The sequence below is a fragment of the Callorhinus ursinus genome, unplaced genomic scaffold, assembly GCF_003265705.2.
Source record: "Callorhinus ursinus isolate GAN/ISIS: 27379988/994484 unplaced genomic scaffold, GSC_fseal_2.0 scaffold2, whole genome shotgun sequence".
In the NCBI taxonomy this organism is placed as follows: Eukaryota; Metazoa; Chordata; class Mammalia; order Carnivora; family Otariidae; genus Callorhinus; species Callorhinus ursinus.
The window spans coordinates 99717101-99744929 of record NW_027397064.1 but is presented as its reverse complement, the minus strand read 5'-3'; the positions used below and the strand labels follow the sequence as shown (position 1 = coordinate 99744929).

Sequence of the window (27829 nt, the reverse complement as noted above, 5' to 3'; positions counted from 1 at the left end):
ACCAAAGGTGAGAAAGTACCGTTCAGCTGTTTCCAATCTGTCTTCTTCTGGCAGGGCGTCGAGAAGGGCAGGGACATTTTTAGGAAGCATGACTAAGTTGAAGGAATCACAGCTGTGGAAGAATCACACAGGCAGCCGAGGATAAATGCTCACATTCGCAGTCTTGGGATCTTTGCCCAATTTGCTAAAGTGCTCATACTTCCCCACTGGGGAGGCCGTTACTCTTCTGTCCCTCACTCCCGAACACCCACTCCTGTTTCCCTATGGACAAAGGCAGGGGGTATGATAGGTACCAGTCAAATCCTAGAGGATGTGGCCAAATAAGCCATTTTCTGGAGTTTAGAAACAGAATTTTCAAGCTGGTAGTGTCTAATATTATTTCTTGGGGGGCACAATGTGGTATTTGGATAGTTCACTTTTCTTAATATTTTCCCCCCATCTTTACAGTCTTTCTTAGTTGTTCTATTCAATTTCAAACCTTCCTCCCCACCCCCTGGTATATTATTTGGTATTATATATTTAGAGCTTCATATAAAAATTCCTGGGAATCGAGCACATTAAAAGAATTAAAATAGGGAGAAAAAATATTATTAGTTTAGAAATTGGCAGCAGACTTCTGTTTCAAGATGGTAGAACAAAGACGAACCATGAGAGACTATGGACTCTGAGAAACAAACTGAGGGTTCTAGAGGGGAGGGGTGGGGGGAGGGGTTAGCCTGGTGATGGGTATTAAAGAGGCCATGTACTGCATGGACCACTCTGGGTGTTATACGCAAACAATGAATCATGGAACACTACATCAAAAACTAATGATATAATGTATGGTGATTAACACAACAATAAAATTAAATTTAAAAAAGATGGTAGAACAAGGATTTGCTTTTTTTTTGTCTCAACCACTTAAAAACTTTTATTTTTTAAAAATTTTTATTTATTTTTAATTTTTTTAGAGAGAGGGAGAGCATGAGCCGGGAGGGGCAGAGGGAAAGCAAGAGAGAGAATCTTAAGCAGGCCCCATGCTCAGCACAGAGCTCCATCTCATGACCCTGAGATCATGACTCGAGCCAAAATCAAGAGTCGGACACTGCAACCCATTGAGCCACCCAGGCGCCCCTACTTACAAACCTTTTAAAGGAATAAAAATTGAACACAGAACAAGGAAGAAGAGGAGAAAAAACTTACATGGATAAAAGTTTTCAACAGTTTTCCGGAATAAATTTTGGAAGCTGGGAAGAGTGTTGTCTCATGAAGAAGAGTACACAGTGACAGAGGTAGAACACACAGGAAAGAAACCGACCTCCCCCCAGATCCTAGAAAGATTGTGAGCTGAGGGTAAGTCAGGAGGCAGATGTGGAAAAACAGGGGGATTAATTGAAGCCTCCTTGGCATGTGCACAAATGTCTTTGATGGGGCGCCTGGGTGGCTGAGTTGGTTAAGCACTGGCCTTCGGCTCAGGTCATGATCCCAGGGTCCTGGGACCGAGTCCCACGTCTGGCTCCCTGCTCAGTGGTGAGTCTGCTTGTCCCTTTTCCCTCTGCCCCTCCCCCCAGCTCAGGCTCTCTCTCAATTGCTCTCTCTCAAAAAAAATAAATAAATTCTTTAAAAAAAGAAAGCATGTTATTGTTCTACCTATTCCAAAAAAAAAAAAGATTAAATCAATAACAGAGGAGAGGGAAAAACCCCAAACTGAAGCAAATAATATTTCACATGGATTCCATAGTCATAGAAGGAAAAAGAAAGAAGGAAAGGAAAGGAGGGAAGGAAAGAAAGAAAAAGGAAAAGAAAGCACTAATCCAAGAAACTTATAAATATAGTATTTGACTATCTAGTCATAGTTTGGGTGGGATGTGGGTATGGGGGGAACTGCAAATAAGCCTGAACTCTATTTATCATGCTTGTTTATTAACATGGTTATAGGTGAAGCAATTGTGAAACTACTTTGGACATTCTATGAAACTGAGTAATGAGTAAATGTGTTAGGAGCCAGGGAACTCACAGTGGCAGAAGGAACATACAAATACGGAATGGGGGAAAGTAGGCAATAGCTTTATGGATGTGGGCTGGAATTATAAGCATTGGTGTGAATTCATCATTTCTGAAATGTGTGTGTGTATATGTGTGCTTATGTGTGCACGCGGATGCACCCGTGTGTGTGTGTGTGTGTGTGTGTGTGTCTGGCTTGTCTGCTGAGGAGGCCAAGAAATAATGCACCGAGTAGCAATGTGTCCTCCTAGCATCCAGGTGTTGGTTTTAATACCATTCCTCACTAAAGGGAACCACCTTTAGTGGGCGCCACCACTCTGCGATTAGTCCTATTTACTGCCGTCCTGACAAAGCGTGCAGGTCCTACCTGACAAGCCCACTGCCACTTTAGAGCGCGGTGGTCAGGGGGGATTCCTGCCAAGCAGAGGTACTGAGAAGTGGAGAGGCCGTACCACTCCCCAGAGAGCGGGCTGGTCTGGGAAGACAGCCAGGCAGCAACCAAGCGTTCTTCATGAGACTAAACTTATCCAAGTTGTAAATTCTGAGACCATGTTCCTCTTACTCTTGCGTGTGTGTGTTAATTTGTTCTTCTGAAATCGAAATCACGGAGACTGTAGATGGTTGTTGGGAGCTTTGTTTTGCTTTCCTTTGTTTTAATGCTTTTCTTGGCAAAGCAAAACGCTGAAGGTCCTAAAATGGTCCTCAAAATTCTTCTGGATAACACTATATGTTAATTAACTGAATTTACATAAAATAAAATAAATTCTGGACATTTTGCTCGTCTATAAAATCTGAAAGTCGGGGTGCTACTGGATTAGATAATTTCTTCTGTCGCTGCTGATTTGCAAGATTTTTATGGAAGTCCTAGAGAGACTCAAGTTCTGATTGAATTTATTAAAGAGCAAAGAAGCCAAGTGAGCTGTTTCGATTATTATGAATACAAAAATGACTTGGAATAAATAAATACTAAATAACTATATCGCATGGTTTGACAACAAACACATAATTCTCAGGGGCAAAGGCAACGTCTCATAAGTAATAGGTAATTTATTCAAACAAGAGGACCGCAAGGATGAAGTATCATTAATGGATTTGTAGGAACTTAAGAAAGAATACCATTATTATTTTGTAACTACTTTAAAAAATAAAAACAGGGTCTAGAATCTTACATCCTGGAAATCTATGATAAGGAAATGTAGAATCCTCTCTTGATTTTATCATCTGTTATGCAATTATGGTTTATTTTGAAACGAATTGGCCCAACAGAGCACTCAGGCACAGAAGTGGAAAGTAACAACTCGTAGTTGGAGAGTTTTCTTTAATTCATGTAGAATTCATGTTTAATTCATGGTTAATTCAAGCCCAAGGCAACTGCATGCTGCCTGCTTTTTGAAAGAACAGCCTCGGGAGATTTTTCTAAGGACATTGCTTTGGAAAAAAAAAATAATAGGATTTGTCCCCCCTTAATTCTTGAGACCTGTGCATGTTGCGTGCCGACAGCTGGTGGCCACTTTTCGCCATTTATCCATTTGTCATTTTGTTTATTCAGTCTCCTGACTGTACCCCACAGCCAGCTACGCCTGGTTTACGAAGTACGGGGGTGGGAGGATGGGCTGGGGGGTGGGGGGCTGAAGCGTCCTCACCCCCACAGCGAAGGCAGGCGGGTGGCAGACTATCGCCATCTGGTGGCAGCAGAACCACCGCAAGGTTTAGTGGCTGGGGGTTGGAGGGTAGAAGGGCAGGTAGTTACTAAGGATGGTGTGAGACGCCTCACATCATCATGTCCCTCTGATCCTCACAACAGCCCGGAGGGGACGCCATCGTTGTCCCTGCTTTGCAGACCAGAAAGGTATTGTTCAACAGGCTTCAGTAATAAGTAACTCTCCCAAGGACCCAGAGCCGGTGATTCAGCTCATGAGGAACAGGGGAGGTCTCCAAGGCCCCCCAAGGTGTTCATTGTCTCTACAGTTCCACTGTCTCCCCTGATTCTGGAGCTTTCAGATTTTAGAAATGCGCTCAAGTGAAGAACAAAGAGACTGAGCTGCTTCTAGATGGCTCCAGGAGGGATGAAGGATGGATGAACCCACAGAAAAGGAACTCATATTTTTTTGGAGCTCCTACCAGGTCGCAAACCCCAGCCTGGGGTGCTTTTTGCTTGTCTCCTGTTAAATGTCCAGGCAGAGGACAGCAGTTGGGAGGGCTAAGGAAATAGCCCGAAAGGGAGGGCCTGTGGCAACGCCTAGGGAAGGGAGGCTGAATGTTGCTTAATTCAGGAGGAGCTTTTCCTCTGGCAACGAAGGAAGAAGTAAAATTCAGTGTTCTAGAGTCACAAACTGGCTTTCAGCGATCCCCTCAAATGTCTGGGGAGGGTGGGTAGTTAGTTAGTGTACACAGGGTCACAGCACACCCAGTGAGCTTTCTTACTCCTACTAAAATAAACATGTCCATCCCCTTGTTTTAATGGACAAGAAGACTGGGAGAAGAGGCGGAGGAGTGTGGCTGATGTCACGCAGCTCCCGCAGGCCAGGGGGGGCACTCTGGGGAGGCAGGGGCTTGAGTTCCTGCCTCAGAGGATCCAGGAGAAGAGGGGGGATGGTACAGAGCTCACCTACTGATCCCACATAGTGGCGGAGCTCAGGTTTCCTTGGGGGTGGGCCTCATTTTGGATCAAAGGACTTGAAAGAAAGGTGACTGCTGATGGCCATTGTTCTGGATACGAGTCACATCCACTTGCCAATAACCTATTTAACAATGTTTGTAAGGACAACCGACTAAAGAAGCAAATTCGGAGGCTCAGGAGTGGATTTCTGACCAGCCAGAGTCCTAAAGAAAAGGCATCAGACTCCTTGTTTGAGATCTTAGGGCTTTGAAGAGGTGCTAAATGAGCAAACTAGCAAAAATGTGTTTACTCTAGATGTCTTCTTTCGTCGGTCCAACAATATGCTCATCTGCCTGTTCCGTTTCTGCAGCTGAGCTCCGTCTGTGTAGGATGGTAGCTTTGGGGCCTCGCAGACAATGCTAGGCTGCAGCAGAGAGAGAAGCAGCTCCACTGCAGTTGTATATGAAGGGCGCAGAAGGCTAATTTTGGCAATTCAAGAATGTTAAAAATTGACCATGAATATTTCAGCTGAATTATATGGATTGGTTGTCCACGTTTATTGAAATGTGGACGATCGGCCACTTGTGATACTAATTTTTTTAAGAAGTATATCTCAAGCGAATTCAAAATATGGGGCACCTGGGTGGCTCCGTCGGTTAAGCGTCTGCCTTCTGCTCAGGTCCTGATCCCAGGGTCCTGGGATCGAGCCCCACATGGGGCTCCCTGCTCGGCGGGGAGTCTGCTTCTCCCTCTCCCGCTACCCCTCCCCCCCCCACTCATGCACTCTCTTGCACAAGCTCTCTCTCTCTCAAATAAATAAAAATTTTAAAAAAGGACAATTCAAAATATGTGAATCAGTGATACATCATCATACTTCTCTAACTAGCAAACTTCCCTAAAATCCCAAAAGTAGGATTTGACACAATATTGGTGGTTAACTTTGAGGGTCACAGCCTCTGTAATCTGTGGGGCAAACATACCTCTGAGAGACGAATAGATGAGCTATGGCTTACCTCTGTGTTGTCTCTGTCTTCGAGGTTTCGGGCAGGGATGAGAGAGTCAGGGGCTGGAACTTCTTCCAGTGCATTATCCCAGGAATAATGTCCTGCAGTGAAAGCCAGGCATGGGGTCCCACATGTAAGGGAACTGTTTGGTGAGGTCAAGTCTAGGAAGGACTTCCATTTCATTCAACTGGCTTTTTGGCAATCTTCAAAGTTTAGCTCCAAAGTGTATAATTCCATTAAGTTTGACTGAATTTTTCCAAGGCTAAAAGACAACTTCTCTAGCAGAAGACATCAAACAATTCCATAGGGAACTAAAGCAGGGACGAAGGAGAGATTTTCTTCCCCCTGACTCATCAGGCACACAAGAAACTGGGCCTGGTGATGGAGGACAGATCGGGCCTTACAATCTGTTTTGTGAATGTGACGCTAAAGCGATATTCAAAGCGGCGTTCGCACATCAGATGGCATTCCTGGCACGGCCAAGTGCCTGCAAATGCACAGACATGCGAGGGAGGGCGCTGTCAGGAGACCACCAGCTGGGCTGAGTGCGGGGCCAGACAGGGACTGGTGGGAAGTGAGTTTGCACGGGCAGGCAGGGCACAAAGTTCCTGTGGGCCAAGCCGATGAGCTTGGAGCCTCTCCCATGAGCCACGGGAACCACTGAGGGTTTTTAAACTGGAAAACGAGACCCGATTTGTGCCGAGGGAAGGCAGGCTTCCAGGGAGGGCCCACTGCACAGTGGTGGCCCATGGGGTGAAGTAGGAGATTCGGCTGCTGTGTGGGGCAGACTGGGGGATCCGGTGATGGGTAGAAATGGGGACAGAAGGAGAGGGAGGGATCCCAGGAACGTGGGTCCCTGCACAAGAACATGTAGATCACAAAGGCGAGCGGGTAGCCCAGGAAGAGCAGGTGGTATGAGGTGTGGTCGGCAGAAGCAGGGCAGAGATAATGATCCGTTAGGGACTTAGTGAGTTTTCAGGGCCTGAGGGCCACCTCCAAGAAATGACTCTGGCCATTCAGGTCAGGTCGGTCATCTCAGGGCAGAAGGAATTCTCTGGAACCTCTCCCGTACTGTGCACCTCGTCCATTCTGATGTTACACTTGGAGTCGAAGAGGAGGTGAGATCATGGGGTTTCGCCTGGCGTGTGATCATTTTTTTACATGGTGGAAATGGGACTAAAATGAGTATTAGGCACAGCTTTCGAGTGCAAAAGAGAGTAAGAAGGTTGGAAGAAGGGCCACATGCAGCCTGCGTGGTGGGGTCCGGGCAAGACAAGGGCAGAGCCGAGTCCGGTGGTATGAGAAGGTACCATTCCCTCAATCCCAGCTGTGCCCCTCCACCCTTGTCCCCCTGCCCTTCCCCGCGGCCCCAGGGCCAGCCCCACCGGCGAGCCCGCCGCTGCCATTACCGTGTGATGGAGAAATTGCTTTTGGGTGAGAGGAATGCTGGACCCCCTGTGGGACTCCCTGATGAACTTGTACTTGGGGTGAGGGCACAGATGGTAATCTATCAGGGTTTCTGCATAGGTCAGAGGGTGCTTCACAGCAAATAGTCCTGGGTTGGGATTCTGCAGGAGAGAGAGAGAGAGAAGAAAAAAAAAATCCTCTTTTGTTTACCGGTTTGTAAGTCAGGCCAGGTGGGAGACAGCCACTGTCGCCCATGGCTCCCGCTAGCACTAACACTCTGGGTCCCTGTCAGCTCGTCCGGGAAAGAGAAGCCACTGAAGAGAGTGTTCTTCAAACTGGCAGTCACAGTCATTCATAAAGGTCACTCTTCTGGTTTAAGAGTTTCAGTACATGCCATGTGGATTTACTAAGTTCTTGTGGATACAAGTACCACTGAAAGCAGGGCTTAAAACCTCTTCAAGTTCTGTATTTATGTTTACATTTGATGGATTAGGGGAATTTATTAAATAAGCAAACTAGTTTTAAAAAGCAAATAAGCTAACGACAGACGTTGGCGGGGATGCGGAGAAAGGGGAACCCTCCTACACTGTTGGGAATGCAAGCTGGTGCAACCACTCTGGAAAACAGTATGGAGGTTCCTCAAAAAGTTGAAAATAGAGCTACCCTATGACCCAGCAATTGCACTACTGGGTATTTGCCCCAAAGATACAAATGTAGGGATCCAAAGGGGTATGTGCACCCCGATGTTTATAGCAGCAATGTCCACAATAGCCAAACTATGGAAAGAGCCAAGATGTCCATCGACAGATGAATGGATAAAGAAGATGTGGTGATGTGGTGTATACACACACACACACACACACACACACACACACACACACACACACACAATGGAATATTATGCAGCCATCAAAAGGAATGAAATCTTGCCATTTGCAATGACGTGGATAGAACTGGACGGTGTTATGCTGAGCGAAATAAGTCAATCAGAGAAAGACATGTATCATATGACCTCACTGATATGAGGAATTGTTAATCTCAGGAAACAAATTGAGGGTTGCTGGAGTGGTGGGAGGTGGGAGGGATGGGGTGGCTGGGTGATAGACATTGGGGAGGGTATGTGCTATGGTGGGCACTGTGAATTGTGCAATACTGTTGAATCACAGATCTGTACCTCTGAAACAAATAATGCAATATATGTTAAGAAAAAAAAAAGAAGAAGAAGATAGGAAGGGAAGAATGAAGGGGGGTAAATCGGAGGGGGAGACGAACCATGAGAGACGATGGACCCTGAAAACAAACTGAGGGTTCTAGACGGGAGGGGGGGGGATGGGTTAGCCTGGTGATGGGTATTAAAGAGGGCACGTTCTGCGTGGAGCACTGGGTATTATACGCAAACAATGAATCATGGAACACTACATCAAAAACTAATGATGTAATGTATGTTGATTAACATAACAATAAAACAATTTAAAGATAAAAAAATAAAAAATAAAAATAAAAAGCAAATAAGCTCCTGGTTTTGAAAACAAAAAAAGCTTCTTAAAAACTACTTTACCGACAAGACGAAGAAGAGGGTGACATTTGATAGATCAGGAAATGCCAACATTTAATATTGTTTTGGTAATGTTTTTGATTCAGGAAGTCTCCATTTGGATGCAGTATCTGGTTCGAAGGGAGACTGTTTTTTCCTAACTTTCCAACAGAATTGATAGAGGCCCAGAGCGATTACATCAAAACACAAAAATAGAGAGCCTTTTAATGTCCCTTCTGGGGTTAGTCCAGCAAACCCCCCTCTTGTCCCACACAACAACGGAGCTTCTGCCCCTCACCGCTGTCTCATATCAGATGTTTAAGAAGCACTAAGTTGGCATTTTGTTCTTTTTGTTCATTCGTATGATTTTTAAAGGTTTTTTTTTACAAAACAACAAAACTCCACATGGCTTATAGAAACCCCATCTCCCTGCCAAGAAACAAATGTCTCCCACAACGAAGAAAATGCAGCTCGACTGGGGGGGGGGGAGGAGCATTGCAGCACCCAGATGCTGGGGGTGGGAGAGCCTCGAATCAAGTGTGATCCCGTCAAGAACACTGCGAGAGTGTCCGCTGTTGGTGCAGAGGCTGACCTGTGGCTAGAGCCAGGGAGGAGGATGGGGAGGGGGCCCTTGCCTGGACTTGAGGATACAAAGGAAGGCAGGGGGCAGGGAGAGGAGGATGCCCACTGACCAAGTTTGCATCGCCCACAGCAATGGAGAAACAAGCAAAGCCCTCAGGGAGCACTTGCAGTTGGAGGAAGAGTTAGGGTACACATCCACATATGTATGTTTGACAGCAGCAGATTCTTTTCGGGTTCCTCAAAGCACTGCGTGGGGGTGGGGACAGAGACAGAAGAGAATGTAAACATTGCATTCTACCCCCTGGAGCTCAAGGGAAGACCCCTTGCCCAGGTGGGGGCTGGAGGGGGGGAAGGGAACCAGGTGAAAGGTGGGGGCCCTAGGGGGACAAAGCAAGGGAGGTCTGAGAATATACAGGAAGGTGGGTGAGGAGGAAGGAGGGCAAGCAAAGAGGTGGCGGGGGACGTAGGGGACATTTCCTTTCCGGTGTATTATGGAAGGAGAACCCAAGGACAGAAGACAGAGTGAGCACTCCCATCCTCCCTGGGGGGACCAGGTCCTCTGCATAATTACACCACAGAGATGCCTAGCAGGAGAGCAAGGAGAATTTTGGCCACGCCCAGCCAGGAAGTGGGGGAGACCAGCAGGACTGAAGAAGGGAAAAAGGAACACAACTCCACTTCCTGGGTAAGGGGAGTGACTGGAGTGTAACAATCTGATAACTGTTGACTCCCACTACCAGGAGTCCCCCAGCCCGCCAAGTGATGAAAGGCCAATCAGGAATGCGCCTGGGAAGGGACTCCGGACGGATTGGGGGGGGAGTGACCTAGACTCCAGCTGGGCTGAGTCTCCCTGAGACTAGGAGACGGTGTGATGAGGGAGGGGCTGGCTGCACCCTAGTCTGGTGGTGATGGGGACAAGATGCACAACACCGGGGAGGGGAAGTTAGCTGTGTGGCCTTCAGGAGTATCCCCTATACTGAGGGTGTGTGAAGTTGCTGTGTGGCCAACTCTCTCGATCTGCCTTGGGTCAAGTGTGCTGAATGAACTATTTTTGGAAATGTCAATGTCACTGTCGTTAGTAGTCGCCATACTTCAGATTCCCCTGGGAGGCCATGGCTACCAGAGTACGTGGTCTGAGTGGTCATTCCATAATGATTTTCATTTTCCTCAAACTAATGCATGCATGTGGTAGCGACTCACTCAGGCTGGAAGGATGTGATGAAAAGCAATGGGGCTCCTGAGGACACTTCCTATCCCCAGGCCCATATCCCAGAGGCTGTTTCTTTCCATTATTTCTGAGTTTTGTGTCTCTGATGGTCACTACTCTAAACATTATGCTTATTCTTCCATTTCTCTATTACCAACCTCAGACAGACAGTATCCATTGACTCATTCCTATGCAAGATAAGGATTTTGCTCATGTACACAAATGCTCCTTCCAAACTTCCTCCTTCCAATTTTGAAAATCACATTGTTATTTTTAGTTCTGCCGTGAGTTATCTTTGTGACTTGAAATGATGCACTACTGCCCCTATTTCTTATTTCACCATCTTTAGGTGTGTATTTCAACTCCCCACTCCTGTGAAATGAAAACATGACCATTCCTAGGCTTTCTTGTACCTTTCCTCTTCTCTTCCACAGTTTTGCTTTTATGTTATGGAGATCGTTAACATTTGCATTCTGGAACCACAACCAAGACCTCATGCTTTGTTCATAAGTTGTCTTTGAAAGTTGGAAACTAGTAAAGAGCTTTCATTTTGTCTTAACTGTGTAAATATATGTCTTTGTCAGGCCAAGTAGAGGCTCAGATTAGTTTTTTGTAAAGGTTCAATATCGGGTCACTGATAGAGAAGAGTTGTGGTAGTAAGGCTAAATGGATTCTATTTTTTCTTTTATTTGCCATTAACTCTTTTTTGTTTGTTTGTTTGTTTGTTTAGAGGGGCAGTGGGGCAGAGGGAGAGGGAGAGAGAGTATCTTAGGCAGGCTCCATGCCCAGCATGGAGCTCAGTGTGGGGCTCGATCTCACAACCCTGAGATCATGACCTAAGCCAAAATCAAGAGTTGGACACTTGACCAACGGAGCCACCCAGGCCCCCCTGCGATTAACTCTTAAAAATCACATCAAATTTTAGTTTGGTGTAGTTAGTATCAATTTTTAGTTGATTTAGTTGATTCCCCTTCCCCAAGAGTTTATAATGGCCTTTCTTTTTTTGCTTGGATGATGGACATTTATAAAATCCTTGAATGTGTCAAGGATTTATATTGTCTTCAATAAGTTATATTTCACAATGTTAAAAAAAAAAATCCTTGAATATTTCCATCCTCTCAACTGCACTGTTAGTGTGTGGAGTCTACCCTTCCCTCTATATTTCTCTCCCAGAGCACTTTTCCTTGCCTCCTCCAGGCTGAATGCACGAATATCATTCCAAGACTTCGCTATAATGCTTTACCAGTTGTGACATGTATTTCTTTCCTTTTTTCTTGTTCTTTTCTTTTCTTAGGGTTTCCAAATTCCTCCTTTTCTATATAGACAATAGTTTTGTGAATAAAGATAGTTTTGTTTCTTCCTTTCAAATCTGGATGACTTTCTTTCTTTCTTTCTTTTTTTTTTTGGCCTTGTTACACTGTCTATAATTACAATCTTAAAAGAATTAGTAAAGGCAGACATCCTTGCTTTATTACTGATTTTAGGGGGAAAGCATTCAGTCGATTACCATTCAGTATGATGTTAGTTCCAGGTTTCTTTGCTTGTTTGGTGTTAAATACATTTATTGTGAACTAAAAATATGGAATGCGGGATGCCTGGGTGCCTCAGTCAGTTAAACAGCTGCCTTCGGCTCAGGTCATGATTGAGTCCTGCATCAGGTTCCCTGCTCAGCAGGGAGCCTGCTTCTCCCTTTGCCCCTCCCCCTGCTTGTGCACGCACATACCCTCTCCCTCTCTCTTTTTTCTATCTGTCTGGCAAATAAATAAATAAAATCTTTAAAAAAAATGAAATATGGAATGGTTCACAAATTTGTGTGTCATCCTTGTGCAGGATGCACGCAATCATCTCTGTATCATTCCACTTTTAGTATATGTGCTGCTGAAGTGAGCACAGCTCCAGGTTTGTTTGTTTTTTTTAAGATTTTATTTATTTATTTGAGAGAGCGAGAATGAGAGATAGAGAGCACAAGAGGGAAGAGGGTCAGAGGGAGAAGCAGACTCCCTGCTGAGCAGGGAGCCCGATGTGGGACTCGATCCCGGGACTCCAGGATCATGACCTGAGCCGAAGGCAGTCGCTTAACCAACTGAGCCATCCAGGCATCCTCCAGGTTTTTTATAGATGCTTTTTATCAGGTCGAGAAATTTCCCTTCTGTATCTCAATTGCTGAGAGCATTTATCAGGAATGACAGATTACTTCTCTGCACCTATTGAGATGATCATATGGTTTTTCTTTTAAGTCTGTTAATGTGGTAAAGTACACTGAATTTTGAATGTTAAACTAATTCCTGGCATAGGTTCCTATTTGCTCATGATACATTATTTTTGTATGATGAATAAAATTTGTTAATATCTATCCATCCATCTATCTTTCTATCTATCTATCTATCTATCTATCTATCTATCTATCTATCTATCTATCTATCTACCTATCTCTATGTTCATAAATCATGAAGGATACTGGTCTATCCTTTTCTTTTCCTGTAATGTCTCTGTCTGGCTTTGGCATCAGAGTAACATTGACTTCTAGAATGAGTTGGGAAGTAATCTCTTCCATCTTCTGGAAGAGTTTTTGTGGGTTTGGTATTATTTCTTCCTTAAAGGAATTACAGAATTCCACAGTGAAGGCATCTGCAGCTGGAGTTTTCTTTGTGGGAAGTTTTTTAACCACAAATTCAATTTTTTAAATAGATATGGAGCTAGTGGAGTTATCTATCTCTTCTTGAATAAGATTTATAAGTTTGTGCCTGTTAAGGAATTTGTCCATTTAACTTGTTGAACTTACTGGCATAAAGTTTTTCATATTAACTTATTATCTTTTTTTAAAAATTCATTTATTTATTTAAGGGAGAGAGAGAGAGAGAGAGCATGAGCCAGGGGAAGCAGCAGAGGGAGAGGGAGAAGCAGACTCCCTGCTGAGCAGGGAGCCTGACGGGGAGCTCAATCCCAGGACTATGGGCTCATGACCTGAGCTGAAGGCAGACGCTTAACTGACTGAGCCACCCAGGTGCCCACTTATTATCTTTTTGATATCTGTAGAATCTGTAGTAATGGTACCTCTGTCAATACTGATATTGGTAATTCATGTCTTTTACCTTCCCCCCCAATCAGTTAGAGCAGGTTTATCCATTTTATTGTTGTTTCTCAAAAAAACAGTTTTTCTCTATTGTTTTTATTTTATTTAATTAATTTATTTTTTTAAAGACTTTATTTATTTATTTGACAGAGAGAGACACAGCGAGAGAGGGAACACAAGCAGGGGGAGTAGGAGAAGGAGAAGCAGGCTTCCCCGCAGAGCAGGGAGACCGATGTGGGGCTCGATCCCAGGACCCTGGGACCAGGACCCGAGCCGAAGGCAGACGCTTAATGACTGAGCCACCCAGGCGCCCCATCTTTTTTTTATTTTATTGGTTTTCAATCTAATCTTTATTATTTCTCTTCTCTGCTTAGTTTGGATTTATCTGCTCTTCTTTTTTGAGTTCAAAGGGGTAGCTGAGGACACTAAGTCCCACCCTTACTTTCTACTGTAGGTGTATAGCATCATAAATTTCCCACAAAATTTTTTGTGCTTTCATTTTCATTAAGTTAAAAATACTTTCCAATTTCTCTTTTGATTTCTTCCTTGGACTATAGGCTGTTTTAAAGTATTTAATTCAGCTTCCAATTTTTGGGGGGGGATTTTCTAGATATCTTTATGCTATTCATTTCTGATTAAACTTCTTCAAAGTCAGAAAAAATACTTCGTATGATCTGAATATTTTCAATTTTATTGAGCCTTGTTTTATGGCCCCAAATATGGCCTATCTTGACAAACCTGTATATACTTAAAGAGAATCTTCATTCTGTTGTTTCTGATAGAGTGTTCTAGCAATGACAATTAGGTCAAGTTGATTGATAATGGTACTTAAATCTTTTATATCCTTACTGATTTTCTATTTATTTGTTCTATCAATTATTGAGAGGGAGGTGTTGAAATCACCATTATTGTGGATTTGCCTATTTTTTTTTCCTTTGCAGTTCAATTAGTTTTTGTTTCATGTATTTTGAAACTATTAGGTGGATAAATATTTGGAATTGTTGTGTCCCTTGATGAACTGCCCCCAACCTTAGGTTCCTAACCTAAGGCATGCTCTAAGTGTTTGTGGAATTAATGAATTAATAAGTAACTACTGATATTTTCCAAGGAAGTATGAGTGTGACTCTGGAAAATTCCTATAATTCCTCTAGACCAGTTTCTTCACTTTTAGAATGGGGAAGGGATGGTAATGGTGAATCTGGGGGGTTAAGAGATTGAAGAGTGTTTTTCAAACCTTGCTGTGGGGGACCCCACAGTTTTGCAGGGACACCCTCCTCAGGAGAGCTCCCTACCCACTGCCATCCCAGCAAGTTAAGTAAGACTCTAGGTATTTTACATATTGACTTTTTATGTCAAGTTTCAGCTGATTGGAGGGCTCTGGCACTAAATGAAGTTTCAAGAGCACTGAATTAAACATCCTGTGAGGTTATCCCAGCTCCAAGATTCTGAGTCTCTCCAAGGACCACTCCTCTCAGCCAAGGAGAATTCTGAGAAAACGCCCCATAACGGCAAAAGCAAACATCAAAGATCTCAGTAGGAAAGCAGCACAATTCAGATGAAGAGTCCCTGAGGCACACAACCAGGCAACAGGCAGCTCTCTGTCATGGCTCTAGCTCGTAGCTCTCCCACTGACTGGCCGAGAGACCTTGAGGGAGACTATCAGCATCTCTGCTCATGTTAGAGATACCGATTCTCATTCAGAGATTCTCAAAAGGAGCCTTTCTCAACTAGTATCTAAGGTTCTTCTTAATTGTGTGTATGTGTGTGTCCATCTTTAAAAACGTCAACCATAACTTGGGCAACTACTGTGGCATTTCACGGACGATCCCACTGTTACATAGAACCTCATCAGATGTCCTGTCTGGGTTTCATTCATCTAGGACTTGGGTAGCAGAAAATATAAGGGTAGGAGTGGGGACCCCATGAGGGCAGATTGGCATAAGTGAAGGCCTGGGGAAGGAGGAAAGTGCACAAAGTTTGGCAGAGACTTATGCAGGGGTGCAGAGAAGGGGGGCAGTTATGTTGTTGGCCTCACATACGCTTGGACTTAATTTGGAAGAAAATGGGGAGTCAGTGAAGAATGTGGAGCTGGACAGTGGCATGGTTAGGATGTGCTTCAGGGAAATTAATTAAGTGTGGCTACAGGAACAAAGTGGAACAGAGAAATCTGGGAGGCAGAGGTATAAGTATGGAAGGGATGCGCTGCCCAAGGATGGAATAAGGAATCATTAAAGCTCTGACTGATGAGGTTTGTGCTGCTTTACTTTCTCTCTCTGTTGTATTTTCTTTTTGGTTTTTTTTCTTCTTTTTTTAACACATTCTCTCTCTCTCCACACAAATAAAAATTAATGTAATTATTATATATTATATAAACATGAATATAAAATATTATATATTATATAAAACTATAATTAAATTAATATACATTAAAGTTTTGAATATCTGTAGTTCAGATAGCTTCAGATATATATACACACACATATATATGTATGTATATATACACAGACACACACATATATATCATATATATAATTATATGAAATTAGAAAGGACCATAAAGCTATTGTCATAAACATAAATAAATGCCGGAATTGTCAAAAAGACAGAAGCACTGATATTCTTCAAATGATAAATGCTGGTAAGCAACTTCAGAGGTGAGATACCATTTAACGCTTGTAACTCCAAAGACGGAAAAATATTCCTAACTAATGCTTCTGTTTTTTCATAAAATAAGGCTTGAAATAGAGGCACATAGAACATGAGACTTCTGCCAGTTGTCACTTACAAAAATATAAAGCGGGTCATAATTTGGAGAAACAGCTAAGGCCTCAGGTGGTTTCATGCCCAAGACTGAGGTCTTGCCAGGGAGCTGAGGTGTGGCGTCCTGCTTGGGCAGAGTTATGACGGTGGCTTCATCCTATGAAGGGACCAAGAGGTGCGTTGGCCTTGATGCCAGGAAAAAGAGGGGAAACGCGACAGCAATTCTTAAAGGTGGGGATGTGCTACCTCAGCCCCTTGCTTCAGAGCTCGAGCAAGCTTTTGAGGTTTGTAGCTTGTTGACGACTTCTGGACACAGAATGGCTGATACCCTTTAATTTTGTACAGTTGAGGAACCTGAGGTCAAAGAAGACAACCGATTGAATGTTCTTAAACAGCCGTCACCAATTAATGGGATCTAATTCTCAAAAACCGTACTTTTGAGTTGCTTGATGGTGAAAGTCCCAGCCCTGCTCCGGGTCCCAGCTCTGGGTCCCTGTACACATGTTGGGCATTTGCAATTACTGTCCTCTACCACAGGGCCTACCTGTAGAAATACACTGAACACTGGTTTGTGGATTTGAAATATTTATATTTTCAAAACCAGGAGTGGCTATATACGTCCAGGAAGGCCAACTAACTTTTGCTTACTTCATCTTGTGTTTTTTCTTAAAGCTTCTAATCTATGTAGTTCAGGTAGCTTTGTGTAAGCATAATATATCATATATCCACAGAGTAAAGATCCTGGTCTCCAGAAACTACAGATGTTATACCTCGCACGTACCATAAAATAACAGCAGAAAAATATACACAGTATGCTATGGTGTCTAATGTTCAACAGAACAAAATTAATAAAATGGTACAATTCAAGTCCCAGAATATTTTGTTCACTTCATGAGAAACCCATTAATGAATACCGTATGACGGGTCTGACCTGCAGACTGAAGAAGGAAAAACTCTGCTTGATTTGAGTTTCTGAAGGTTTAATTGGAACCAGTCCAAGGCCATCAGGAGCCTAAAATGTGGAAATTCAAAAACAGAGACACATGATCAATGCTGAGCAAAAGTCGCTGTGCTTCTGCTGTCACACATTCCGTAACCTTCCTGTGACTTCAGTTCTACCCGACGTGTGGGGCATGGAGGCCACTGGCCAACCTCTCCTCCTTGTCTCGTAGTGTATGGGATCCTTTTTTATTTTCTACAGTTGTGGGTGCTGCCATGTGCCACCCAGCATCCCCTGTGGGCTGAAAGGATTCAGTCTCCTTACCTCGCTCGAGGAGTCCTGTTGACAGAAACGACTCTCAGGGGTCAGCCCTCTTCAGGAGCTGCCTTGGCTGAAGGGAGCTGCCTCACTCCAGGTCATGTGCCCCTCCTAGGGCAGCCTGCCTCCACCCACAGTTGAAACAAAGGTAGAAATGCCGGGTCCTCTCACCCTATCCCAGCTTCGGGGCTCCTTAGGAGTCCAGCTGAGGCCTTTGTCCAGGATGGCCGTTCTCCTTCTCCCTGTCCACCCCAGCTCCCACTGCTTCCCTTCCACAGGGGCTCATCCCCAAAGCACTACTTTCCCACATGCCATCTGCTTCAGTCACCCAGAGAACCTGGAACAGCGCCTGACATACTACGGACCCTCAATAAATACTGTATTTTGCCTAATCTAAGACACCCTCATTAAATTAATATGCTGCCTTACTAATATACCATTTCTTATATGACACGTACCGATTTTGAAGCTGCTAAATACAAAAAGAATTGATGAAATAAACTACCTATGGAATGGGTTACAAAATTCTTTATAGACAGGAATGCTGGGCATTCTGTCTTTCATCAGTCCTGAACAGCAGAGAAGTCTTTGTAGAACTAAGTAAGGCACCAAATGAATGTGTAAGATGGGAACTACTTAAAAATAATGAGATGGGCTGCACAGCACAGTGATCTATTCATCACTATCATCCTTTTTGACCCATTAGTAGTTACTATTATTATTATTATTATTATTATTTAGAGAGGGGAGAGAGTGCGCTTGTGAGTGGGGGAGGGGAGGGGCCGAGGGAGAGAATCTGTTTTTTAAAGATTTATTTATTTTAGAGAGTGCATGTAAGGGGTGGCTGGGCGAGGGAGAGGCGGAGTGGCAGAGGGAGAGGGAGAGGGAAAGCAGCAGACTCCCTGATAAGCACAAAGCCCCATGCGGTGCTCAATCTCATGACCCTGAGATCATGACCTGAGCCAAAACCAAGAGTCAGGACGCTTAACCAACTGAGCCACCCAGGTGCCCCTCCACCCCGTTAATTGTGTTTATCAATGCTTGAAAATCACAGATTTATTATTCCCTAGGAACAACATAGTCTGATCTCTTAAGTCATTTGATCTAATGCAGAAAACACATGGAATATCTAAAGTTGGTCCTGCAATTCTTGAGTAGATTAACTTGCAATGTGTAATATATAATGTAGGATGTGCACAGCAAGTTTATTCTTTGAAACTAAAAAATTAATTTGCATGTGCGCTTTCAAAATCAATTTAAACACGCTTTTTATTGCTAACTACATGAGCTTAGGCAACCTTTTATTACCAGCCATGTGACCTTGTGTCTCGGTTCCTTCCTCATCTATAAGATGATAAGCCTATCACATAGATTTGTCGAAGAGTAAATGCACTCATACAAGTGAAACACTTCAGGCACTGCCTGACTCATGGTAAGAGTTAGCTATTATTTTTATAGAGAAAGAGAGAGAGTGTGAGTGTGAGCTGGGGGGAGGGGGTAAGGGCAGAGGGAGAGGGAGAGAAGAATACTAAGCAGGCTCCACACCCCGCGCGTAGCCCAACATGGAGCTCGATCTCACAACCCTGAGATCACAACCCAAACCAAAATCAAGAGTCAGACGCTTAACCAACTGAGCCACCCAGGTGCCCCTTATTTTTATTTTAACACATCATTGTGCCCAGAAGGCAAGAGAATGAACTGTCATACCTCTTGCCAGAGAGAGAGAACTGTGAGTCTCATGGGTTAGAGTGTTAGATCCTGGGGCCACCCTTCTCTGGCCTCTCGGTTTGCCCATAAAGCAGAAGGGCCCAGCTGAGCAGAGCCCGCCTCCCTAGTCCAGGACCTCTCGGATTCTCCATCTGCCCCTTTGCTCTCAGGTCCTGTTCCTGGGCTGTCAGGAGGGGCTCTTGTTGGGTTCCAGGCTGGAAAGCACCCTGCCCAGGTTACCAGGGAGCTCGGCACAGGTGAATCAGGTGCCAGGCAGGTGGCAGTAGATGATTTCTGGTTTCCCATTGATCACAAGTCCCTGGGCACAGGTGTCCAGGGAGCCTCTCAGGAGGAAGCAAAAGCACAGAGACTGAGGTAGGTCTTGCCAGGGATTCCACCTAACAGCCATCTGATTGTGCCCAGTCCCCACCCCAGAGCCTGACATCACCCACCAACTCGTTGGAGCTCTGAGGAGGACTGTAGGACGGGAAGGCGAAGGGCAGCACTTCCTTGGGCGATACAGAGAACCGGCTGGAATAATCATCTTGACGGATCTGAGCCAGGACGAATCTGGAGGCATTCTTGTCTGTGGGAACAAAAGAGCACTTCTGGGGAGTTCTTGGAGTATTTTTATGTGAAACCACCATCTTTCGTTTCATATTTCCATACACCAGTCAGTGGGCACTTGCCACATGCCGTCTTGGAAGGAATATACGTGTGTGCGCGCAGCCGGTCCCGTTCCTAGCTTTCTTGTGTTCTTTATCCCACCCATTCTCCAGTTTTTAAAGATTTATTTTTTACTTCCAAAAAATCTACAATTCATTAGATGAAAGGATCTCTAATGAATATTCTTTGTCCTTGTCAGTAAAGAAAAAGATTACATTAAAAAAAAAGCACATGAAGACTGTTGAATCACAGATCTGTACCTCTGACACAAATAATGCAATATATGTTAAGGAAAAAAGAAAAAAAAGAAGATAGCAGGAGCGGAAGAATGAGGGGAGGAAATCGGAGGGGGGGATGAACCATGAGAACCGATGGACTCTGAGAAACAAACAGGGTTCTAGAGGGGAGGGGGGGGGGGGGATGGGTTAGCCTGGTGATGGGTATTAAGGAGGGCACGTTCTGCGTGGGGCACTGGGTGTTATGTGCAAACAATGAATCATGGGACACTATATCAAGAACTAATGATGTAATGTATGGTGATTAATGTAACAAAAAAAAAATTTAAAGAAAAAAAAAGCGCATGAAGACATTTTACAGGGGTCCATACATAATTCACAGATAAATTTTACAATATTTTAAACAAGCGTTTCTTCATTAGGAACATCAATACCGGACGTAAGAATAACATAGGAGGGATTTTTTAAAAAGCATAATTAAAGAGCAAAAAAAAGGTTATGAAAAACAAAATACCCATCTGGATCTTGAAGGGGAGGAAGACGAGGAACAGGTACTCAGGGCCTGAGCCTGGGACACCAGAGCTCCTTCTTCCCTTGGGGCCTTGTGGGTCTTGTGCCCCTGCCGTAGTTTGGGGGTGCTATCTGTGAGGAGGGACAGGGTCCTGCTGGATGCCATGCCCAGCGGCTGTCGGGTATGTCCACAGGGAAGGGCTGCACAGGCTGCTTGTCCTCTGCAGGACTCCACACCCTGCACCTGCTGTCCCCCAGCCCACCTCTTTTGTACACCCTCCTCAGGGGGTGTACCAAAGGGGAAGCTCAGCCCACCCCTTTTTGTGATGAATGGCAAGTCTTTTCTTGCCTCTGATGATGGACTCAATAAACAGCACTGGATCAGGCCAAAAAGAGGGGAAAAAAAGATTAAAATGCAATAAAATGTTTTAAAAAACCAAACCAAACCAAACCAAACCACCCATCTAGATCTTGAAGGAGAGGAAGAATGAAGAGCCAGGCTTGGGGCTCAGGCTAGGGAGGGCAGGCAGGGTTTGGAAGGATTGGGACCTGCCCATGGGTCTACGTGGGGCAGAGAAGATGGGTGATGGGAGCCCAAAAGCCACTGAGAGTGTGCCATCAACAGCCCAGTCAACCCAGGCATCCGAGGACTGGAATTCCTTTAAGTAGCAAAGATCATATGAGATAAAAAGCTTTATGTGCGGGGCACCTGGGTGGCTCAGTCCATTGAGTGGCCAACTCTTGATCTCAGGGTCGTGAGTTCAAGCCCTGTGTTGGGCTCCATGCTGGGCATGGAGTCTACTTAAAAAAAAAAAAAAAAAAAAAAAAGCTTTATGTGCAAATGCTAGATTGTGACAACACAAGATGTAGCCGGTGAGTCAACAAATATGAATGTTGACCATCCTAGTCTCTCTGGTGACCAGAGAGAACCGAGGGCACAAAACAAGGGGTCAAACCACGGCCAAACTCCACAGCTGTCACAACTTGGCTGGGTCAGCCGGGCTGGCTAACTATCAGTTGGGCAGGCATTTCAGCCAAACCTGGCCTGGAGGTCTGATTTATGTTCCGGGTAGGCCTCCTGATGGTGGCCCCCCCAGAGATGCCCACATTCTGTCCCTGATAGCTGTGACTCTGTCACCTTCCATGATCAAAGAAGGGGACTTTGCCAGTATGATTAAGTTAAGGATCTGGAGATGGGGAGAGTGTTCTGGGTAGTCCAGGTGGGCTCAATGTTTTCACAGGATCCATGTGAGGACGAGGCAGGGGGGCCAAAGTCAGAGGCAGCAACATGACAACTCAAGCAGGGGTCAGAGTGATGTGAGGAAGGGACCTCTAGAAGCTGAAAAGGCCCGGAACAGACTTCTCCGCTGGAACCTCCAGAAGAAGCCAGCCCTGTTGACACCTTTGTTTTTAGACTTCTGACCTCCAGCAATGTGAGATAACACATTTGTGTTGTTTAAAGCCGTTAAGTTTGTGGTGATTCGTTACAGTAGCCATAACAACAAACAAACAAACAAAAAACCTAATGGATGTGATTTACGAAAATATTTTACCTCTACACAGCTAACCTCCTTATACAGGAAAGTCATGCTCAGAGGACTTAGGGTCGAAACTTTGCTGCACTTGGCAGATGTGCTCTACCTGTTATTACTGACTGTCTTCCTTGGCTCAGCTTCCTGCTTATGGTCTCCTTGTCCATGTTATGAATAGCAGTCAGCATACTGATTAACCTTCGATGAACCATGACCTGGAATTAGAAGGGATGATCTCCAAGTATTCATTGGTACATGCTCATTTTGGCATTCAACTTGATTCCCTTTCCCCAACCACGGCTAAGGGCTAAGGCCCCCGCTCTAAGTCAGAACGCACAGGGACCATGGCCAGCTGCCCTAGATGGAGGCCACGGGGACTTCAAGGTCTCGGCCATGTTGACTTGCCTGAATACAAAAAAAGACCAAGTTGTCATCTGGCCTTGTCCCGCCCAATTTATGAGCCCTGTTTTTCTATTTCCAGAGTGGAAAAAATGAATAGTTCCACATTGCTTCTTTTCAGTGTATCTGAGTAGTAATGCTCCCGCCGTGTTATTTTCAGAGTGGAGGGACCAGATAAACGGATGGTTCTGTAGGAATCAAGCTGTGGATTATGAGCAATGTTAACTGTATGCCACTGTGCTTTGCGTTCAGAGTGCGTGCTACTGGAAGGGCCTGGTACCGGTGCTCAAAGCTGTGGCTGAAGGACCATTTTGTCCACGATGAATACCCCTTTCCATCCCGTAAGGGACTCTCATTTAACAAATAAATAGTATGAAGTGCCAATGCTGTGGCCTGTTCTGTTCAAGGCATAACAGAGTTGTTCCTGCTGGCACCGAACTGACGTTCTAAGTGTGTGCGTGAATGTGTGTGAGGGTGTGCGTGCGTGTGTGTTTGGGGGCTGGTTACAATAAACATTTAAACGAATCAACAAGATAAATATCATGAAGAAAATAAAAGAGAGTAAATGCATGAGGGCATGACAGGGGCAGGGAGGCTGGGAAAGGGGGTGATCTGGCCACTGTTGCAAGGGTAATGATGGAAGACCTCACTGGGGAGGTGAGGTTTGATCTAAAACTGGAATGATGAGGAGAGAATGATCCGGGGAAGAGAATTCAGAGTAGAGGAACCAGCAGGGATGAAGATCTCGCTTCAGGAAGAGATGAGACGTGTTTAAGGGACAGAGAGAAGTCCAGAATGAAAAAAGTTGTGCACTTCATTCCAATTGCAATGGGAAGCCTTTGGAGGGGCTTACCAGGGGAGGGGTATCATCACCTTCCAGCTTTGGGAATACTACTCTGGCTGCCATGGGGGGCCTGGAAGCAGGGAGGGCAGGGGGAGTTGTATTGGTCCAGGCAGGGTTGGGGGGGGCAGTGACGGGGCTGTGGCTGAGCTGGGGAGATGACAGGAAGCCATCAGGCTGGAGACGTATCTGTACCCTGATCTGACAGTCTTGCTGGGATGTGAGGGAAAGACTGAGCCATAGCTCAGAGCAAAGCACATAATGGCTGACAATGCTTTTTTCACACTGGAGGGCTCAGCCCAGAAAGGCCAGGTGGTCCCACTTGTGGGGAAGCCCGCCTGGCCAGTCTCGCTGCTGTTGGCCCATTGTCAACAGCTGTGCCCTCCTCCCTTGGAGCACAGCTTTACGCTGCCTCTTTCCACCACTTTCTTCCCCACACTGAGCATCTTGTGGCCACCTCTCTTCTGCACATAGCAGCCCACCCAGACAGACCTCGGCAGGGACAGGGTCCCCCAGGGCCCTGGAGGTTGGTGCGCAGGTCACCGATCAGCGAGTTCTGCCTCTCTCCCCCTGGACTGTCCCCAGTCCAGACTGAAAACACTGCTTGATGGATAAGCTGTAACATAAACTTCTCACGTCCCTTATACATATTCACCCAGTTAATCTTCACAACAACTCCGAGACAGGTCTTACTGTGATCCTTACGGAGGAGGAAACTAACAGAGGTTTTATAACTTGTCCAAGATCAGAAAGCTCGTAAGTGGCATCAAGAATTAGGGGCAGGGTTGCCTGGGTGGCTCAGTCGGTGAAACGTCTGCCTTGGGCTCGGGTCACGATCCCGGGGTCCTGGGATCAAGCCCCGAATCAGGCTCCCTGCTCAGCGGGGCGTCTGCTTCTTTCTCTCCCTCTGTTCCTCCCCACTGCTCATACGCCCATTTAAAAAAAAAAAAAAAAAAAGAATTAGGGGCAGGCAGCCTGGCTCCAGAGTCCAGGTCTCAGCCACTGCTCTGCCCTGCTTGAGGTACGGCTCTCCTCCACGAGGCGGCCACACTCCAGTGGCTGGGACAAGAGACCTACAGGCAGCATAAGATGCAAGAGGCACCACGGAGATGGCTCAGTGCTAATGCTTATAAGGGCCAGTTCTTGAAGAAAAAACAGGCTTGCGTTGGCCCAAAGGACAAGTATGCACAGATGGAGGGGAGATGGAATGTCTTCTCAGTTGAAGGGTGAGGAGGTTTGTAGTAGGGAATGGGTTGGTGTGTTTGGGAGATGAGGGCTGGGACGACACAGAGAATGGAGCTGGGGAGTGGGGGGAGGGTGGCGCTAAGCTAGAGAGGTATGGCTGCCGCTAGACCAGGGAGTCCCTTGACACCCTTTATTTTTTATCCTGATCATAGGAAGCCATTGGAGGCTCTAAGGAGCTGGGTGGAAAGCCAACGTGAGGGTGAAAAAGCCACAGCAGTGAGATGACACTTCTTGAAGGGGAAGCCACATGCCTGGATGAGATAAGATCCCACAGGAATTCTCAATTGTTCTCTCTAGAAGTAACTGATCAAAATCCAATTGTTCTAGAGTTACCACAGGACCCAGCAATTCTACTCGTAGGTATATACCCAAGAGAATTGAAAACACATGTCCACAAACGTGTACACGAATGTTCATAACATTATTATTCATAATGGCTGAAAAGCGAGAACACCACAAATGTTTCAGCTGATGAATAGATACAATATGGCGTATCTACACAATGGGATGATGGGATAGTATCCATCCATAAAAAGAAATGAAGTACTGGTACAGTACATGGATGAACCTCGAAACCCAGCTGAGTTAAAGAGCCAGTTACAAAAGGCCATGTGCCCTATGATACCATGTTTATGAAATGTCCAGAAAGGGTGAATCCACAGAGACAGAAAGCCAATCAGTGGTTGCCAGGGACTGGGGTATGGAGAGAGGCCACTAATGGGAACCAGGTTTCTCTTTGCAGTGATAAAAAATGTTCTAAAATTAATTGTTGAATCGCTATGTCTTACACCTGAAACTCCTATAACATTGTGTGCTAACTACAATAAAATTTTTTTAAATGTTCTAAAGTTAGACCGCGGTGATGGCTGCAGAACTCTGTAAATACATTAAAAACCACCAAACTGTATACTTTACAATAGTGAATTTTATGGTAAGTGAATTATATCTCAATAAAACCGTTTAAAAAAAAACCCTCATTTTTCGATTTTCTTGTGCTGAGGACTAAACAAATTAAAATTTCTGTTTGGTGCTGGGACTTACCTTACGTGCGGCTTGTTGAAAGCGCTTTTGTGCCCTGAACCTGTTGACCCAGGTATTATTAATAAGTGGATCAAAATTAGGATGGAATTCCTTGATTTTCTGTGAAAACAGAACACAGGCACATCTTAGATTTAAATTTTAACTCCAGGTAGGAGCATTTAATAAAAATGTTCTTGAGTTTGATTCTAAATCAAGTGATGATTTGTTCTGCCATGGAACGAGCGTTTATTCCACACTTTTAAAGTACACAGCAGTATAGGGAATACTTCTTGGGTTGGGGGCTAGAAGTGGGGTTTGAGATTTGGGCTTTAAGAAATTGACAGCGTAGGGGCGCCTGGGTGGCTCAGTCAGTTAAGCGTCTGACTTCCACTCAGGTCATGATCCCAGGGGCCTGGGATCGAGCCCCACTTCGGGCTCCCCGCTCGGCGGGGAGTCTGCTTCTCCCTCTGCCCCTCTCCCCATTCTTGCGCTCTCTCTCACTCTCTCTCAAATTTTCTCATTGTCACGATTAAAAATTGGGGTTTTAGACACTATCACGTGACAGAGGACGCTCAGGTGAGGGGGCCACTACCCCCATTTTGTGTTTGAGGAGACTGAGGCACAGAGGCTAAGAGGGCTCTTCCCAGGTCCCAAATCTGTGGGACAGCTGGGACCAGGACTCTGGCTTCTGGCCTCCTGTCGCGTGTCCCTCCCGCCAAGGGCAGGGGGCAAGGAACAGAGGCCCAGGACCCTCTGCAGACGGAGGCTTGGAGAGCAAAGGGAAACCAAAAAGGAGACTTAGGAAGGTGAAAGTAGAGGGGCTTCCAGGAGCCAAAGAATTTAATGCTGTTGATTTCAAGGGAAACATTAATTATGATTTTTGATGTTTCACTTGCAAATATATAATAAAAAAAACCACTCCAAAAATATAAATTAAAATGTAAATGTAAATTAAAACTTAGTAAATATCTCTTGGTAAAAGCATTTCTATAAAATTGTTTAGTGTTTTAAAAATAAAAATATAAAGGGCTGCTGATAATTAGCTCCCAAATAAAGGAAAGTTACCTACTTCTTCTAGATTGTGAACAACCCGTTTCTGGTTGACTTCTGTCTTGATGCGCTGAAATTCCTCATCCAAAACAGGATCTCCTCTATCTAGCTGGGTTTTTTAATCACCAAAAATATTAAAATTGAATACAAATACACACAACTGTATATCTCTTTAAAACTGACAGAAACCCGTCAAAGGATCAGTCACACCCAGACGTGAGGTCTGGTTGGGAGCGGGTGACAGAGGGTTAAAGTGACCATTATAATTACACTCACTGTTCAAACATAGGGGGTTGTAACAGCTGAGCAGACCCAGAACTTTATTTTCATCACCAGGGGACAGTGGCTCTGGGAAATCATTTCCCAAGCATTTAAAACTCACAGGAAGGATTTTAAGAAACTGTGTAACCATGGGAGTGCAGAGATTTCATTTAGAAAGAAACTTAAAGTTTCAAGCTCCTTGGAGCTGATTACCCCAGTATGGGGTTTAACAAAGGTGCGTAATTCCTCCCCTCTCCTGGATGGTGCAGGTGAATTGGGATCTGCCCCTTCCCTGGAGTTAGTGTCCTCCGCCAGGCTGCTCCCCACCCCCACGTCCTGCTTCCCCGGGGCCCTGGAGCTGTCTGTCCTATACCCTAGGAGCCATGGGACACTTCCCCTGGAAGGCTGGCTGCCTGAGCTTGATTGGTGTCTGCATACACCTGACTCCATGGAAAAAGGAGCTGGGTCCACTGCAAAAGCTTGTTAGTTTTTACCTATCTGTGGTTTTTATTACTTGTTAAATTACTTTCAAATCTAGCTTGGCTTGTAGGTATTCTGTTCGCAATCATTTTTAAAGACTTAACTGGAAGCAATCTATTCGGATCACCACATTAACAAGAGAAACAAGAGGGTTGTATGATTGTCATCAGGTGGTGAGCTGTTTAGCTCTGATTTGCACCTATCAGGGAGCTGAGTCTGAGACTGTGGACCTTAGCTCGAAAGACAGATTTTGTGGGGAGAGACCCAGAAAAATAAACCACTAAAAATAATAAAAAAATAAAATTAAAATAAAATAAATAAAATAAAATAAAATAAAATAAAATAAAATAATAAAATAATAAAATAAAATAAAAAATAAAATAAAATCAAATAAAATAAATAATAAAATAAAATAAAAATAAAATAAAATAAAATAAAATAAAATAAAATAATAAAATAAAATACCTTAAAGAAG

The 27829-nt window shown here is 44.7% G+C and overlaps 1 protein-coding gene, 1 long non-coding RNA gene and 1 other non-coding gene across 4 annotated transcripts in view; 1 reads left to right on the top strand and 2 right to left on the bottom strand.

Annotated features, from left to right (window-relative positions):
- CFAP221 (cilia and flagella associated protein 221) overlaps nt 1–27829 on the bottom strand; it is a 92442-nt gene that overhangs the window by 5981 nt on the left and 58632 nt on the right. For both annotated transcript variants that reach the window (XM_073885074.1, XM_025855131.2), the window contains 10 exons: nt 26633–26722; nt 25585–25683; nt 22168–22273; nt 19567–19700; nt 17081–17161; nt 16396–16503; nt 16175–16306; nt 6996–7154; nt 5596–5687; nt 20–112 (listed from right to left, as the gene is read on the bottom strand). In XM_073885074.1, the coding sequence (XP_073741175.1) occupies nt 20–112; nt 5596–5687; nt 6996–7154; nt 16175–16306; nt 16396–16503; nt 17081–17161; nt 19567–19700; nt 22168–22273; nt 25585–25683; nt 26633–26722 (1094 nt within the window). The remainder of the gene's footprint in view (nt 1–19; nt 113–5595; nt 5688–6995; nt 7155–16174; nt 16307–16395; nt 16504–17080; nt 17162–19566; nt 19701–22167; nt 22274–25584; nt 25684–26632; nt 26723–27829) is intronic.
- LOC112813234 (U6 spliceosomal RNA) lies at nt 12102–12207 on the bottom strand. Its single transcript, XR_003205483.1, has one exon. It is a non-coding gene; the product is annotated as a U6 spliceosomal RNA (small nuclear RNA).
- On the top strand, nt 21496–22841 carry LOC141371212 (uncharacterized). The gene is made up of 2 exons (XR_012375976.1): nt 21496–21959; nt 22710–22841. It is a non-coding gene; the product is annotated as an uncharacterized lncRNA (long non-coding RNA).